The sequence below is a fragment of the Falco naumanni genome, chromosome 4 (genome assembly GCF_017639655.2).
Source record: "Falco naumanni isolate bFalNau1 chromosome 4, bFalNau1.pat, whole genome shotgun sequence".
Classification (NCBI taxonomy): Eukaryota; Metazoa; Chordata; class Aves; order Falconiformes; family Falconidae; genus Falco; species Falco naumanni.
In genome coordinates, this window is record NC_054057.1 from 81,249,528 (window position 1) to 81,266,622 (window position 17,095).

At 43.1% G+C, this 17,095-nt stretch overlaps 1 protein-coding gene across 1 annotated transcript in view; it reads left to right on the top strand.

Annotated features, from left to right (window-relative positions):
• Positions 1-16,454, top strand: part of FAM20C (FAM20C golgi associated secretory pathway kinase) — a 59,783-nt gene extending 43,329 nt beyond the window's left edge. The window contains exons 4-10 of the mRNA XM_040590007.1: positions 1,703-1,795; positions 3,562-3,677; positions 11,748-11,928; positions 12,552-12,661; positions 14,242-14,323; positions 14,417-14,476; positions 15,292-16,454. Coding sequence (XP_040445941.1) covers positions 1,703-1,795; positions 3,562-3,677; positions 11,748-11,928; positions 12,552-12,661; positions 14,242-14,323; positions 14,417-14,476; positions 15,292-15,544 — 895 coding nt within the window. The 3' untranslated portion in view covers positions 15,545-16,454. The remainder of the gene's footprint in view (positions 1-1,702; positions 1,796-3,561; positions 3,678-11,747; positions 11,929-12,551; positions 12,662-14,241; positions 14,324-14,416; positions 14,477-15,291) is intronic.
• The last annotated feature ends 641 nt before the right edge of the window (positions 16,455-17,095 follow it).

The window sequence follows — 17,095 nt, forward strand, 5'->3', positions numbered from 1 at the left end:
GAGGGGAACGTGCACAGCAGGGTTGCAGCTCTCCTGGCCCTTGCCTGGATAGCATGGTGTATTGGGTGACATGCCATAGGTTCTGGCTGTCCTGTGTTCCTCTTTGTGGGCATGCTCCCTCCCCTTTTGCGTATTGATTATGGAGACAAAACAAACTATTAATTTTATTTTATGCCAGGCTCACTTTTAGCTTGTCTCCATCTGAACCCTTTGCAACCACAGCAGCACCCTAGCAGGACTCCTGCAAAGTGTTGGCCGCCTTTGTGACCACCACTGTGACAGTGGTCAGTGCTGTTTTGGCCAGAGCATCACTGGGGTGTTGGAGGCCCCTCTGACCTTGAGTTATATTGGACACAAGTCAAATATCGTGATGCTGTCTCTATGATGGCAATTGTTCGTCATGTAGGGCGAGATAGAGTACCTTACCAACATATTCGTATGAACAAGAATGTTGGAGAAAGGATATCAGCTTTTCAAACCCTGCTAGTTGCATAGCAAAGTCTTCGTATAGCCCAAACCCATGAGACTCAGCTGGTTTCTCCAGCAATGGAGATACAGGAGGGCTTGTGGGCAGATACCAGTCCCAGTAGTCATGGTGGTGGGTGGACACAGCTTCAGGCTCCCAGCAAGCCCGCTAATTAGGACTTACCGCAAATTCTCTGGAGGTTTGAGCTCTGCACCAGCACCACCCAAAGCCTTTCATGTGACAAGGTGCTGGTGCAGAAGCTGTACTTTAATTGCCAGTGTGTAGCATGGGTGACGCACGAGCTGTCAGCTGGCCACCTGTGACAGCAGGGAATGAGGAAAAGCTTTGTTTTCCTCTTCTGGGGAAGTGTCCTCCCTTGCAGATGCTCTGAAGAACCACAGCTTTGTAGTGCTTATCTCTCATTTAAGACTTCAAAATAGGACATGATGCAGGTTGAGGTGGGGCCCAGACATCGCACTGTTCAACTGCTTGAGTTGTGCTCCACTCAAAAGCCATCGGGACTGGAAATGGCCTAAAGCCAGACAGAGATTTGCTCCTGTGTTATATTGAGCTTTGTATTTTCCGTGGAGTTCAGTGTTGAAGCTTTAGCCTTTCTATTTCCATCAGAATGACATTTTTTATTGGTTCTTAAACCGAAGAGAAAACAAATTCTGCATCCTCTCAGGAGCACGGTCTTGTTAATGTTCTTTGAAACGTGACATGTGTCGTGGCCGTCAAACTGCAATGATCCCATTTCTTCTGAAGTGAGAAAAACATGTCACTTTTGGCTCTAAGTAATACAAAGGGAGAGTCATATTTTAGATAGGAGCTGCATGGCTGCCAAAGATGAAAGAAAAATGTTATTACTTTTGGAAATTTCATAATTATAGTTAATGATAATTTAATGAAATGACATTGTCTTCACTGCTATCACTAATGAAATGTTTGAGAGTGATAAAACAGATCTTGTTAAATAGAACAAGAGTCTTGAGTGGAATAGCTTTCTGACAGCAGCCTGCATGCACAAGTCTTGAATTCCTATTTTTTGTTACAGTAGTTTAAAAAAGAAGATAAAATGAAGGCTACATGGCAAATAATGCACATGTAAAGTGTCTAAAGGCCTTCCATTAAGCAAACAATACCGAACTCCTGAATAAGGTGCTGATGGCTGAGTACTTACTGCTCCTTAGAAATGTTAACCCTTCATTAAAACATTCTCCTTGTTTTTCTTTGCAGGCAAACCAGAGAACAAGAAACCCCACCTGATTTTTTTTATTTCTCAGACTATGAAAGACATAATGCAGAAATAGCAGCATTTCATTTGGACAGGCAAGTAAAATGGATTTACATTAAAAAAGTGGAAATATTGTGATAGGTTTCTTCACTTGGCCAGCTCCGTAACTGAATTACTTTTTTAAAAGAGGGAAACGGAACAAAGGTGGGCAAACCCCATGAATAAATGAAATGGCAGGTGATGAAATGGTAGATTAATAATTAGGAAATACAACCTGCTCTGGGAACGAGAAACTTGGCAATAAGTAATTCTCAAAAAGAAAGAGGCATTATATTGAAGAGATGCTGAGAAATGAATTTCCCCTGTGATCTTGAAGTGCAGGTGGAGAGGACCCATCTCCTGGCGAATATGTTGTGTAAGTGTGACAGGAGCCTGGCTCACCCCAGCTCCAGGGCACGTGGGCAGCAGTGCGAGGATGCAGAGAGGAACAGTGGAGATGGGCAGGGAGTTCTGGTTTCTCAGCAAAAATCTGGGGCGCTCCCACATCAGGAGCGTATTTAGGCCCCAAGTTGGTGGGAGGGAGAAGGCAGTGGTGGTCCTGCTGTGCGCCGGTTAGCTGAAAACGTCCCCCCGGGCAGAGTAAGTGCAGGGTACTGTGGATACCTGAGACTGGCAAGGGACTGCAGCCCTTTCAGCCTGCCCAGGTGAGGAGTGGGAATTAATAATCAGTGACAAATTATACACAGTATGGTTAGAAACCATGACATTTCACAGGCTGTTAGAACTGAAGCATCTTTTGCACCCCAAAGTGCCAGGAAACATCCTTCCAAAAGCCTGAAGCTTTGGGACCGCACATTCTCTGGGGATACATGTAGTATTGCTGCCTCCTGGTCCGATGGTTAGGAGAAGGGAACCGATCAGCGAATGGCACAGGGTGGATTTGCCATGAAGAACCATCTTGCTCAGATCCTTCAAGGATCTCCTATATTTTATTGTTGTTGACCTAGGTGTTGGTCCCTTCTGCTTTATATTTTTTATTGCCGTTTTAAGCAGATGATGCTGTAGGAAAAAACATGAATGGAGTTCCTACAGGGAGGTATGTTACATATCACACACTAAGCAGAAAAAGCAATTACTACCCAGTGTAGACAATCTTACCAGCAGACAGTGGACATAAAAATCCCACCTATGGGGAGGCTTTGTATGGGGACTTTGCTCTTTTACTGCATCTAATAGCCATACTTTGTATGGAATTTTTAATGATCTAGTAAAGTGGGGGAGTTCTAGGTAGAGACAGGCTCTTCACCCAGCCGTTGCCCATGGGAAAATTTTTAGTCTCAGGGAGATTGCTTAGGTTGATATAAGGGTATCAAAGCAGAGAGGAGCAGAAGCAAATAAATCAAACAAGTACTTAGGCTGTCAGAAAAAAAATTACTATTAGATGGTGTTTATGGAAGAAAGAGGCTGAAATCCCATTCCTCAAGTCACTTCTTAAAAAACTTGTGAGCTACATGCATGTTTTAACAATCCTGAAGTAGCACAAAGTAAAAAATTGGTTTCTACTGTTTCTTATTTCTTGAATTCTACATATCTTAATTTTTTCTTGGAACAATTTATCCCCATACTCTTCTGTACTTTATATCTGCTTCATACGATGTAGGCAAGACAGAGCTGATCATATTCGGGACATACTTTGTGATGTGTTACATGAAGGACTATGCAGTTTAAAGTTTCTGGTCTTTTTACTCCTTAAAGACCACAGATAGATGTGCCTTCAGAGCAGAATGAACCTTCCTAAAACCTATCACTATCGTTATATTTTAATCCTTTACATAAACTATCTGTTTTCATTCTCTTCCAGGATCCTGGATTTCCGTCGTGTGCCACCGGTTGCAGGTAGACTGGTTAACATGACAAGAGAAATACGAGATGTTACTCGTGACAAAAAGCTGTGGAGAACGTTTTTCATCTCACCAGGTAGTCTTGGAAATAACACTATACTCTTTCTATCCCGCCGAACACGTACTTAAGGGAACAATGTGTAGATTGCTTAATTGCTCAGATATTTCTAATAGAACTGTCTTCTAGACCTTTGAATAAAAATAAATGTGGAGACACAGCCTACAAAGAAGACTTTATTGTTTTGAATTGAGTGCCTTTTCTCCTTGACAAATTATCTGCAGAGACAGGCTTTTATGTTAACAAAAGCAATGTATTCAACAAATGCTTTATGTAGAGCAATTTCAAAAGCAATTTCTTCTGTTGCTCTCAGTTTACCCAAAACCTTATTACTTAGCCCATTAGTTATTTAGACTTTTTTTTTCCTACTGCAATGGGATCCATCACTTCTGTTGGTCTCTCCATTTGTTTCTCGGTTTTGACTGGAGGACCAAAACCTAATTTTCTCAGAGTCATGTACTTCAGTTTTTATTACAACAGGAGTTTGAAAAAAATCAAGCAAATAGATGTGTAACGTATCCTGCTTCCAGCTCAAATTCTCCGCTGGGCAGAGGCCAGAGTAGAAGTGACCTGAATTGTTCCCAGTCCTCGTTCTTGCTTTGAGGGCTGACCCTAGGAACAGATACCACTCTCTATTACTCTTCACTCTTTCACATCTGGTGGCCTCAGCCAAAGATTGAGTTCCACAGGGCGGGAATTTTACAAACACAGGGTAAAGCCATGCCCTGCTCACCAGAATGTATAGCTGGGATAGGTAAAGATGGGCAAAGGGTGGAAGAAAGTGGTATCATCTATGTTTAGTATCTGGGATGCTGAGATGGAGAAATTAAGGCTCTGATTTAAGGCACAAAAATACCTGCATAACCACGTTCTTAGAGAAATAATATATAGGGAAACGTTCAATCCAAAACATGTAGCTACGTTCCAGTGAGCTTAACTCGTATTATTTCAGCTGCATGCAAATGCGCTTTGCTCAACTCAGGCTGTGACTTGTGTAACAGGCAATCTGGAGCAGAAATCTGCAGAGATCTCTCCCTTGCTCAGTGTGTGATTGGCCAGAAGCTGTGTATCCCAGATCCCCAAAGCCAAGATCCAAAGACTTAATTACAGTTTCTCCTGCTGGAACCGTAATTTGTTGCTGTTAGCTAAAAACCAGAACCCTGTCATTGCCAAGCTTTCTGTCTTAAAATGTTTATCACACTTTCATGATCACCAATGAAGTCATTGTTACGGCTGTTACTTTGAGCTTCATATTTATGTTCAGCTCTGCAGGACACAGTTGAGCAGACACTTATTTATTCCAGTAACTTCACTTGTAAAATACATTACATAATTACAAAAGGTTTCATCCTACCCTGTGTTATGAGCGCTCCAATTCTACATGTACAATCACGGTGACAGTGGTGACAGTGCATGGTGACAGTACATGGCCACAGTGTTCACCAAACCTGATGTGCAGACACTTCTGTATGCTCCAGCTAGGCACTTGTGCCTCAGTCGCTTTCTCTCCCCCTTCCTTGTCTGTCTTTCTTGGTCTACTTTTCTTTTTTTTTTTTTTTTTTTTGCTTGAGTTTATGTGGGCAAACAATCACAAAAGACGGCAAAAAAATCTTGTGACTGTTTATGTTCACAAGGTTCTTCGGCTCATTTGAAATATAAACCATTCTATTCCCATTTTAGCAAGTAAGACACGGATTAGTAGGTTTGCTTGCTTTTTAGCTTCCCAGTTTATGTATCAAGGCTTAGGGGTGAACTTGAGTGATTTCTGAGAATTACCAAACTGTACTCAAGTACCGAGCAGCTTACAGCAGCCACAGCACGGCAATGCAGAGTTAAAGCTGCCGGTTTGGATGAAGATCTTTATCTTGTCATTATGAAATTCTAGACATCAAGGGATGATCCAAACGTAATCCTTTATTCAAATTTATTTAGAGGCCACTGATAAATTCAATTAAAATATTTGATTAACTATGAATCAGGCTTTTCTGGAGAATAAAACGCTTAAGCAATTAATTTTTCTTTCAATTTTACATTTCATAAATCAATATACTTTGCTTAAATCATGTTGGTTACTTGTCAGAGTTCTTCCCTACAAGTCCCCAGTTTAATTAGTCAGATTCTCATTAACATATGCCCAACCTCCGTCTTGTATTTCATACTGACCTTAAAAGGCAGGCATTAATTAATGCTTAATGAAAAAGTAATAAAGGTCCTAAATTAAGCATTTAGAAACAAATTCAGAAACCTAGCAGGCAGCTCAAGCAGCAGATTGAGGGCAGAGAAGGGAAAAGAGAAGGATGCTGAGATGAACCCCGTGGCCTGGGGAGGTGAGGATGGAGAGGGAATGGGAAGCCTGGGGAAGGCTGGAAGAGGCTGACTTGGCCACTCTGGCAGATGAGGTGTGGCAAAGTCGGTTGGTTTTGAGGGAGAACTGGTCACAAACCCAAGAAATTGGGGCATTACGCATAGATACTTGCAAGAAACAGCCTGTGCAGCCACACTGAGCTATTGAGGCCCCTCTGGGACAGCATTTCAGGTGGCTGTGTCTCTGCATCTCCATCCCCACGGGTGCTCAGAGATAATTAATGGTCATGGGGACATGTGCTGTCTGCTGGCAATGTATCCCTCTCCATGCACCCACATACATCTCTTAAAATGAAATGAGTGCTAAATGTAATTGATTTTATGGAAAGCTCTTCCCCTCTGGCTAGGAGACCACTGTTTGCAGTGGAAACGCTCAGAGGGTAAATATTGATGACGCTCATCAGTATACTGTGTTATTCCCTGGACCAGTGCAGAGATGTTTTGGAAGAAACCTCACTGCATTTCCACGCCTGGGCCATCTCACTTGTCCCATCAGGCATGGAAATCAGGGCCAGGAAGCTGCAGGCAGTTGTAGTTTTGGAGCGCGCTGCGGAGGAGCATCCCTTCTTCCATCAGAAAGTGGAAATGGCTGCGAGCAGACAGGTCAGTCGATGCATTAGGCTGCATTCAGAGAGAAAGCAGATTGCGGAAAAGTGCACTTCCAGGCAGTTTGGACTAAACATGTGAAATGGAATTAGGTCAGTAATTATTTAAATTAATTTTACATCCTTTGCAGTAGGGCAGACTGCAGTAGCCTGCTAGTCTTACAAATGAATGGTAATTTGCTAGGAAAAAAGAGGCATATTAATGATGTCAGCCTTCGTTTTGGAAGTAATTGAGGCAGCAGCTTAAAGAAATCAATGTTACACAGCTAGTAAGCACTATGGTTTTGTTCATATTAACCAATTCCAAGGGATTATGGATTTTTTTTCTCCCTCTCAGCAAACAATAGAAATTCTGAATTACTTATTATTTTGAGCAGGTGAAAGAAAGATCTTTTCATGCATTGCTTTAGTAAATATTCAGAATTCTTTCCAGTACTCCAATTGCACAGGCTTGCTAAATGTCCTCTATTAATGGTCATGCAAATCTCAATAAAAGAATTGCTCTGCCAAACAATTTGCTTCAAGGTATCTCCACTTGTTCCTTTTCTTCCTGAGAAAAATCATTGTCCGGCTATCAGGATGACACACAGGAAATGTGCAGATGAGTACACAGACACTCCGGTTCTTAATTGTTATAATTAGCTGGAGTTTCGGTCACCAGACAATGATTTGTGCGTGGATTTCATTATGTATTGTATCCATTCCTCCTCAGATAATCAAAGTCAGACATTTGTGGCGCCGCTTGAGATTCTTTTGCCTCTCTAGTGCTTTGGGGAAACAATTTTGGTTTTTTAACAAAGGAGTTTGCATGTAGCAAATTCTTAGCATTTTAACATTTCAGCATGTATAAGCATCCCTTCCTTTCTGGTTTGCCAGTGCTGCTGCTGTTGCCATTTCTACCCACTCTGCAGGAGCATAAATTCCTGGTGGTTTTTTACCTGTGACAGGGGTTTGTACAGAAACACCTGTATGGAATGACTGAGGAACGTATGGGCTGGGCGAATCTAATGGGAGGAGGACTGCAATCCAATAGACCTCATCTTCCCTTCCCTCTTAGATTTGCCTTCGAAAGGCCAAACCCTGCTCTTAGCACGGGATTGCTGGTGAACACTGGGCTTGTGTCTCTAGCTGGAATTTTACCCTCAGCCTGCTGTGCAGAATGTGGGTCACCTACTTAGGTTTCAAAGAGGCTTGCTACTGCACCTTGAAGTCTTAAATGAGAACTGCGCTTTTCTATATTTGGTACCTCTTTTTTTCCCTACATTTTTAAGAAACCTTAAAAATTAATGTTTCCCTAGATAATTCAGGCTGCTTCATCTCGCCGCTTGTATATAAGAACTAGGGTAGACATTCCAAGATGTCTATTCTGTATCAATCAAAGCACTTAATTTCATTAATAGTAACTTGAGATATAGCATCTTTTCACCTCCACTACCCCCAGAAATCAGACAGGAGCTGTGGAGAGTAAGTACCACTGGTCTGAGCCAACAGGGAGAGTAACAGCTGGCAAAAAAAAGCTTTGCCATCGAAAGTAACATCTCACCAAGAAGTACTTATGTAGTTTTACTGCGAGTTTGGTGTCTTAATGACCGGACACATCCTTTGCTGGGAGGACTGGACTCCCATTGCAGGTGGTGGGGGTCTGTGGGAAGATCGATAGCTGAAGGAGCCCAGCCAGTGTGGGGATGGGCAGACCAGCACAGCACAGGCAGCACACGTGCTGGCTGTGTCACTCTGCAGCAGTGAATGCCATTGCTGCCGTAGCCCCCAAGCTTTCCTGAAGATTTATCTGGATACGAATGTGTGATTACTGTCAAATGATTAGTCCCGGTTGCTTTCGTTGACAATACGGAGCAGGGTTTCATTGTTCCCAAAGTTAAAGTCAGAAGCAAACTATTAAACACAGCATTTATCTTCCCACTGTGCAAAATGCTGTGTTTAATATAATTCCTTCTTTGAAAGGTCAGATTTACATAGTGAGCAGCAGAGGCTGCAATAGCACGGGAGGGGCATTGCTGGGCCTTTTGCTCTTTACAAAACAGTTACGGCACCAGATAACCGAGCATCGGCTTCCCGCTTCCAGGTGGAAGTCAGGTCATAGAAACCCTGGAAGGTAAATTGTCTCAGGCGATCAAGATAAATCTGCATGGGATCCCTCCCTCCATAGACAAGCAGGTGATGCTGACACAGCTGAACTGAAGCACAAGCCCTGCTGCAGCTTCAGATCAGTACAAACGTAAACCTTCGCTGCAGCGCAGCCGAGAGCCACATTCCCACCGAGGCAGCAGGTGCTCAGGAATGAGGGATCTCTTTCTATCTCCTAGCTCTTCTGTGCTGGCCTGCAGAGAGCAGCATCTGTCTGTGATTTCTTGCAAATCATCCCTTGTGGCGGCCTGGAACCCCTTGAAATGTTTTGTCTGCAATAATTTCTTTTAAGGGTATAAATCACAGATGTTTTTCCCTGGTTTTTCTTGGCTGAGCATATCCCACCCTTCCTAAGGGCCCAGCATGATCCTGCCGTTTGCAGGCCATCTGCAGCTGGCAGTGCTGCCCACAGGTGCTTGGACAACTGTTGACTTCCATCCTGAATTATGGACGAGGTTCGCAGGGAGGCATGAAGCCCTCCTGGTTTTGCCAGGATGATCAAAGGCAAAGTTGAGGCACCTGCGTCAACCGTGCAAAAGCTACGCCAAGTCCATGATGCCACAGCATTTTTGAGAAGGAAACCCATGAGAGGTTAGAGACTGCAGGGCAGCACGCCCCGGGCTGCGTTCGGTTGGTCTTGGCTAGATGTTGACTTTACACTTAATTTACACTAATGAAGAGAGTGAGTCTGAAGGAGATGGTCCTGGAGACCACTGAGATGGTCCTGGAGCTGGTGCATCTGGTGTACAAGGAGAAGCTGAGGGTTTCGGAGGGTTTTAACCTGGAGAAGCTGGTCCAAAGCTGTAGCTTGGCCCAGAGGCCTCCGGAGTCCGTTCCAACCCAAGTTTCCCTGACTGCGACCGCTCTTTTCCCATACATTTTGTAAAAAGGTTTTCAAAACTTCACTCTCAGAGATAGGAGTTATGATAGTGACTTGCTTACAAGGAAAAATAGGCGTATTGTGTGATGAGCAGCACCGAGACTTGTGCTGTGGCTTATAGCAAGTAGCAGAGTGGCCTGTTGGCCAGGGACACGGGCACTTCATAGCCCATTGGAAGTCCCAAACTACTGTTCCTTTAACTAAAATGTTAAGGGACTAACTATGACTTACACGTAAGGAAAAATTCTTAGAATGATTTTTAAGAAAGGATATTCTATGTGGTAAAACACTTTAAATTACTAAATTCAAAGTATAGACATGTTGAGTGCTCCCTTGCTTCCTTTTTTAATTTCTGTTCTTCATTTTCCTTTCCCTGAAGTACTTCTCTTTTAGTAATTGTCAACAAGGTTTTTGACCACAGGGTAAATATTTCTGGACTTAGTCAGGATATATTTAACTGGTATGAGCCAACCCTGTGAAAGTAAATACACAGGTTTGGGTTGGAGTTGTTCCTGAGCACAGGTAGATGAGTGGTCCTTAGGCATCAGTCACAACAGAGGGATGCGAAAAGGCTGTCTCCAGAGTAAAGCACTTACAACTTAACAGACAAATCTGATGGCCATGCACAGAGACCTGGAAGTGAAGAGCTGAGACACTGTCAAATAGTAACGCATCAGCCTTATCATCCAATTATTTGGTGTCATTCCGTGGTTAGCAGTCAGTCCCAGGTAATGCAGCTAATTAATACAATGGAAAACATCACGAGACCTTATTGTTCTTCCATGTTCTCCTACTGATTCTTCCCCAACTGCAGCTCCTTGCTCTGTTTGTCCCTCCTCCTTCTCTCTCCATAGCAGTGGGGTCAGTATTGCTGCCTGTCTGCTTGGCTCATTGTCTCCCTGGCACTGCCCACCGGCGGTGTACCATCTCTGCCGGGCTCTTTGCTGGCCATGGGTTATGTCTGGACCAGGGGGACATCACGGTGATGTGTGAGACGGTGTGCTGCAGGGCATCGCTGCGATGAAACCCCACCAGCTTACCTTTCCGAGCCACGGGGTCTTCTGTGGCAAGCAGAAAACCACCTCCCTCTGTTGACCAGCTCTTCCTGCTGCCTTTATACTGAGCTTGGCCAAAGGGAGAGTAGCTCAGAAGTCATATTTGAATTTAGAGACCTTGTGGGGAATTAGGAAGCAATGTGACTTCTCAGCTTCATGCATTACCATAAGGAAAGGGCACAGTCTTCCTCTAATGTCATTTTATGTGCATAAGGCATCGTCAGAAGAGTTGTAGCACACCGACAAGATCAGCAGTGTTCTGTTCATAGTCCGACGTTGGTGCAGTTTGGGGGTGAGCAGCTCTCTCCCACCTCCAGTGAGTTCACGTGGGAAGGGAGTTTTTGTAAACAGGTGGGTGTTCCTGTTGTACAGAAATATGTGGTGGCAGCTTCGGGGACTTTTTAAGATAACACATGCTCCAAAAGCTGCTTCAGGTTCTTTTTCTGTGGTTGTTGGAGTAACATGATGTGTGGAGGAAGACATTTGCGTTTGGGATGTGTGCTGGCAGAGTTACATCTGTGCTATCTCCACCTTCCATACACACCCCCACATGAGTCTTCATGGTAAATAATTCTCCTTAGTAAAACTGCCAGTTCTTCTCCTACCAGCAAGTAAATGAATGAGACAGTGATGTCTGTTCTTAAACGAGCCAAGATTTTGAAAGGTGACTTAATTTTGGACATGTGCCACTTGTTCAGCTCTGGGATTTCAGGTTCCAGCCTGGGGTAACAAATATATCCCAAAGGATGTATCAGTCTGCGAAAATGAAAGGAGAAGGGAAAGGATTAAAATATATATTTTTTTTATTTTATTTTTTTAATATAAATAGACTGGAAATATTCACAGAGAGCTCAGCATAGGGCGTGATCCCAGTCACTGAAATGAATGTCTTTCTGGTGGTTTCAGTAGAAGAAAACTGTGTGGTAACGGGGTTTTGGGTCTGAGATTTATTTCCGCTCATACATGCATCAGTGCTTTTTTGAATTCTTGAACGCTAATTGAAGGGTAGGTTTTAAAACTCTTTTCCTTTATTTGCCAGCCAACAACATCTGCTTCTATGGGGAATGCTCCTACTACTGCTCAACAGAGCACGCCCTGTGTGGAAAACCAGATCAGATTGAAGGTTCTCTGGCTGCTTTCCTACCAGATTTGTCTTTAGCAAAAAGGAAAACCTGGAGAAACCCTTGGAGACGTTCCTACCACAAGCGAAAGAAAGCAGAGTGAGTAGTGGTGAGCAAAGGGTTTGCCACCTGCCAAGGGCAATAGGAAAATAAAACGGTACTGCAGTTACTGCCCTCGCCTGATCTAAAGCATTAAGGCTTAGGAGAACACCTGCATTTCTTCAGTGGGTCCAGCTCCTGGGAAGGGACAGAGTTCTTACACTTGCAAGGAGCTCCAGCTTATGGTCCTGAACCTTAAAGGACCTTCAATGGCGTAATTCCCTCGTGGGACAGATACCTCCAGTGGCTTTGACAGGCTGCAAAAGGACCTGTCTTAAGTCCTATCAGAGGGAGAAATATTCACTGCTATCAGGAGCCCTGAATGAGTCTCAGATGTTTTCATCATATGACTGATGGTGCAGGTGGTCTCCTAAATCGTGAAGTTATTAACCAGATAGTTTTCAGTCTTGTGGTCTTCTTCCTTTTTCCTCATTCACAATCTTTATCAGTTGCCTGCATTACTGGAAGCAGCCTGAAGAATTTGCTGCCTCTGCCTGACCCTGCCCTCAGTTGAACGTGATGCAACTAGAGATCTTTGCAAAATAACTTTTTTTTTTTTTTTTTTTGCAATACTCAGTAAGTTTTTTATGTCACATAAAATATCAAAATGTTGGCTTTTCCAGATGGGAAGTTGATCCAGATTATTGTGAAGAGGTTAAACAAACACCCCCGTATGACAGTGGGACCAGAATTCTGGATGTAATGGATATGACAGTTTTTGATTTCCTAATGGGTATGTTTCATCTTTTTCAAAAATTAAATGCAACATTTAATTAGAATAAGAACCATTTCTTTCTACACTGCTATGCATAGCTCAGCAGTTTGCTAAAGCATGGTTGAAGCTGCATTTACTGTATGTGCAGTGCTAGATGATGATGAGAAAATGCAGATTTAAATGGTTGTGTATTCCCATCAGCGCAGATTAAAGGAACAAAGATGTTCAAAAATGCAGAGTGAAGATGAACACAGGTCAGGCTAGTCTCCTTCACAACAGTTAAGGGCTTCACAGTTTGCTTTAGTGAGTGCTTTAGCATTGTAACATACGGCTCCTGGATGCGCATGCAAAGACGATTCATTATTGGCACATTGTTTTCAGCCTGCAGTAGTATTCACTGCTGCTTGCTCTATAAACTGCCAGAGAGGGGGAAAAAAAAAAAAGAAAAGTTGCTTTGTCACAAAGGCAACTGTGATATGTATCAGGAAGGGGTTTTTTTCTGTTCATGTAACCTTATTGGAATAAAACAGTTATTAACAAGCAGGTAACAGCAACCTATTCCAAGTGTACTCAGTGGTTAACACTGAGACATTCTCATGTCAAACCTGTTCTGCTGCAGCTAATGTACCTGTAAGGTGCCAACATACATGCTTGATCCTTGGACACAAGCCAGCATGGAAATATCCTCTGCCATTGCCACTGCTGAGATTTCTGCAATGGGCTGCAGCAGGAGAGGCCAAATCACAGCTCTGGGGCCATATGTGGCATCTATAAGTGGCTCAAGACCCCTGCCATGAAGACAAAATTCATAGCTTGGCACCGGTACTCTGCACCTTGACCTTAAAAAGCAGAACATGCGTCTGCCTGCCATGGGTGCCCAAAGAGATCTGCTCAGCTGTACCACTGCAGGAGCATCCTGCTCTATATGTTAGAGCCATAATATTGTTTTTGTTTCCAGGCATCTAGAAATTTAGACAAAGTTCTTATTAGAGGAAAACCAGGATGTTTGGTCATGGTTCACAAAGTTTAATACAATATTAGCAAAGTCAGATGGATTAACTTCCCTGCTTGACGGATGCATTTTCCCCTCCCTTAACTAAGCCTCACACCTGGCACATGTGCCCATGGCTGCTTTACATACGGTAGTGACCCAGGGTAGAGCAGCCAGGCTCATTTTCATTGATGGAGCTCTGCTGGCTTAAGACATAGCTACCTCACAGGTGACAAGGCTCCCCAAACAGCTGAGATGTCATCATACTTGAGAGGTATTTCCTTGGTGTACCCCAGGAGGGGTTGCTGGAGGGTGGGAAGGTTGGCTTTGTCTCCTGCTGAGTCTGCTAGAGCTTAAGTATAAAAGTTACACAGAGCTTGAAAACTGCCCTGAGGCATAACAGTCCATTTTCCAGTATGGCACACTGGGGTTTCCAGCAGTAGAAGCAAATGAGTTCAGTAGGCCCACTGGTTTCTCTGCCCTACACAGCTGTCGTGTTTGGGGAGCACTGGGCTTCTCACTGAACCATGGATTTTGTACTGCCCTGACCTGCAGGCTCAGCAGCAGCCAGAGCAAGAACAGTCTTTTTTTCTTCCTTATCCTGTAGGTAACATGGATCGACATCACTACGAGACCTTTGAGAAGTTTGGAAATGAAACATTTATTATCCACTTAGATAATGGAAGAGGGTAAATACCTTTAATAATCTTTCTAGGGAAAAAAAAGAAAAAAGTTAGTCCTCAAAACAGCCTTTGTGATGTTGTTGCTCTATCTTTAAATAGGTTTGGAAAATATTCCCATGATGAACTTTCCATATTGGTGCCTTTAAACCAGTGCTGCAGGTATGTTTCACTTCTGGAGCTGTTTCCCATTTTATACAGTTGTTTCCACTAACAGGACTGAAATGTTCAAGTGAATCTTTTATTGCATACCACGGAGGGGAGGAGATGTTACGATCCTGCCGAGGGAGCCTGTCCTGAGCTAGCCCTGAGCGTTGGCACGAACGCGTTAAGTGCTTTGTTGAGATCAGGACCTTGCAGGCGCGTGGCTGCGAGCTGTTGTGGGAGGCTTTATTAAGACAAAATACATGCCCCATGGAACTCAAGTGGCAAAACATAGCCCAGCTTGTTAAAGAGCTTCTCAACAGCTTTCCTCGGCGCCCGTGGCCAGGATTGTCAGAGAGGGCAGGTGACATTTAGAGTTTCAGCTTCGCATGGCTGGGACGCAGGGTGAGCTGTGTGTCTGTGGTGGTGCTGGGTGTCCCTGCAGGGTGAGCTGCCAGGAGCCCCCACTGCCATTGCCCATGCCCAGCTCGGTGCCACGTGCATCACGCTTGTCATTGCCAAGATGGACATGACCCTAGGAATGCTGCACCAGATCCAGCTGGTGCCTTACCCAGCCGAAGAGCACGAAGGCTGTCTGCACTTGACTGCAGAGCTGTGCTCCAAAACCTCTCCATGTCTAAGGGCTCCCAGAGATCGCTGGCCAGGGGACCATGCCAGCGGCTCGTTAGGACTGTGGCACTGCCTGGTTCTCATCGTTTCACATCAGGTTTTGACACTATTATTGCTATGCTGACTATAAGCCTTTTAGCCCTCTCAGGATCAATAGTGATGAAAACACTGATTTGCATTTTTTTCTCTCCTTTTTCTTTTAGAATAAGGAAGTCTACCTATCTGCGATTACAGCTGTTAGCCAAGGAGGAATACAAACTCAGTCTCTTGATGAAGGAATCTTTACTAAAAGATAAAATAGCTCCCATTCTTTACCAGCCTCACTTGGAGGCGATGGACAGGCGGCTGCGGATTGTCCTCAAGGCTGTTAGTGACTGTATAGAAAAGGATGGTTATGACAATGTGGTTGAAAATGACTTTAACACTGATGTTAACACTGTTACGACCGAGAGGTAGTGAAATCGCAAGACTACGTTTTTACCAGCCAAGTAAAGAAGATTCAAAGAGGAAAAAGAAAAAAAAAAAAAAAAAAGTCTTGCAAAAGACTGTGTATGCCACTTTGTGAATTCAGTGAATTCAGAAATGAGATATAATTGTTCCCAAAGTAGGTAAAGTGTAGACTCTGCAAAGGATTAGTTCATTAAGAATTAAGAAAAATAAGCCTAATGTGATGCTTTTCATTAGTTCCTAAAGAGAGATTATGAAAAGATTCAGAAAATACTCAGATCATTGACAGACAACAGTCTGATAGCAAAACACCTCCTGTCCTTTTTGTATAGAAAGGAGGCCTTTACTTAATATTTTGTATTTATATATGGTATATCTATGAAACCCCAGACCTACCTACCAAATTTAACTAAGAGGGGTGACATAGTTTTGTGACTCACACTTTATTTGTGGTGACAGTCCACTTAGTATTGTGTTAACCCTTTAAGTGCTCTAATCCACTGTATCTTATTTAAATTGAATGCTTTTTTTCCCCTGGCTACTCAGCATTTAAAGGGTTAAGGCATTATGAACTTCTAAAGGCAAAAATAATAATTATAATAATAATAATAAATACAGTGGTTACCAGAAGGGAATTTCACTAATTGTGCATTGACAGGAATACTTGAATGTTGGTTTTACAAAGTGATGTAAAATGACAAGTTGTACTATTTGTCCATAAGGAGGTGGCAGCTCTTATCTTTCTAGACTATCATAGCTGAGCTGCTACTTTTCAACTTCGCTTTTGATAGTTTTGTGTAAATATATACATATATGGGTAAAAAGCTGCTTTCAGCAGCTCTAGGCTTACTTTTGCAGCATTTTTGTGGAATTGTTTGCAACGTGGTAAAAGTGCAATAAAGATATGGCAAAATGTGTAGCCATCGTGTCTAAATGGATTAGTTTTTCACTGGAAGTCTCGTTCAGTGCAGAGCTGTACACAGCAGCTGACTATTCCAGAAGTAGGTGTTTTAGTTGTCATCCCTATTGTAGCAACTGCAAATTGAGTTTAAGTAGGGAACTGATGATTAATATACATTACAACTCGATAAGGACCATGGTGTTGAAAATGGCTAATCTTTATATGGAAGCATTGACTAGTATTTCAGCATCCCTTCCTCTTGCAGTTACAGCTGTAGAAACAAGCTGTAGAGCAACACCTCTAAAAGATTATGGCTTGACACACTTGACACACAGGATTTAGGTACAGCCGTGCCTCTGATGTAGGTAGCATAACCCCTTGCACAACCCCTGAAATCTCACCCTACATTACCTAGAAGCATGGTTTTCTTAACCGAATAGTTTTGAATCACATTCAGCCGAGTTCACGTCATAGGTGTGCAGACTTTCAGCCCAAAAGCAAGCTATTAATTGTACAAGTGGCTGTATTTGACTTGTGAAAACATGGTGTGGTACAGAAGGAATCCCTCATTGCTCTTTTGGATGAGGAAAGAATTTATTATGACAATGTTCATCGCAACTATAATTCAAAGCTGTCATTTATTTTATGTCTTTCTTCTC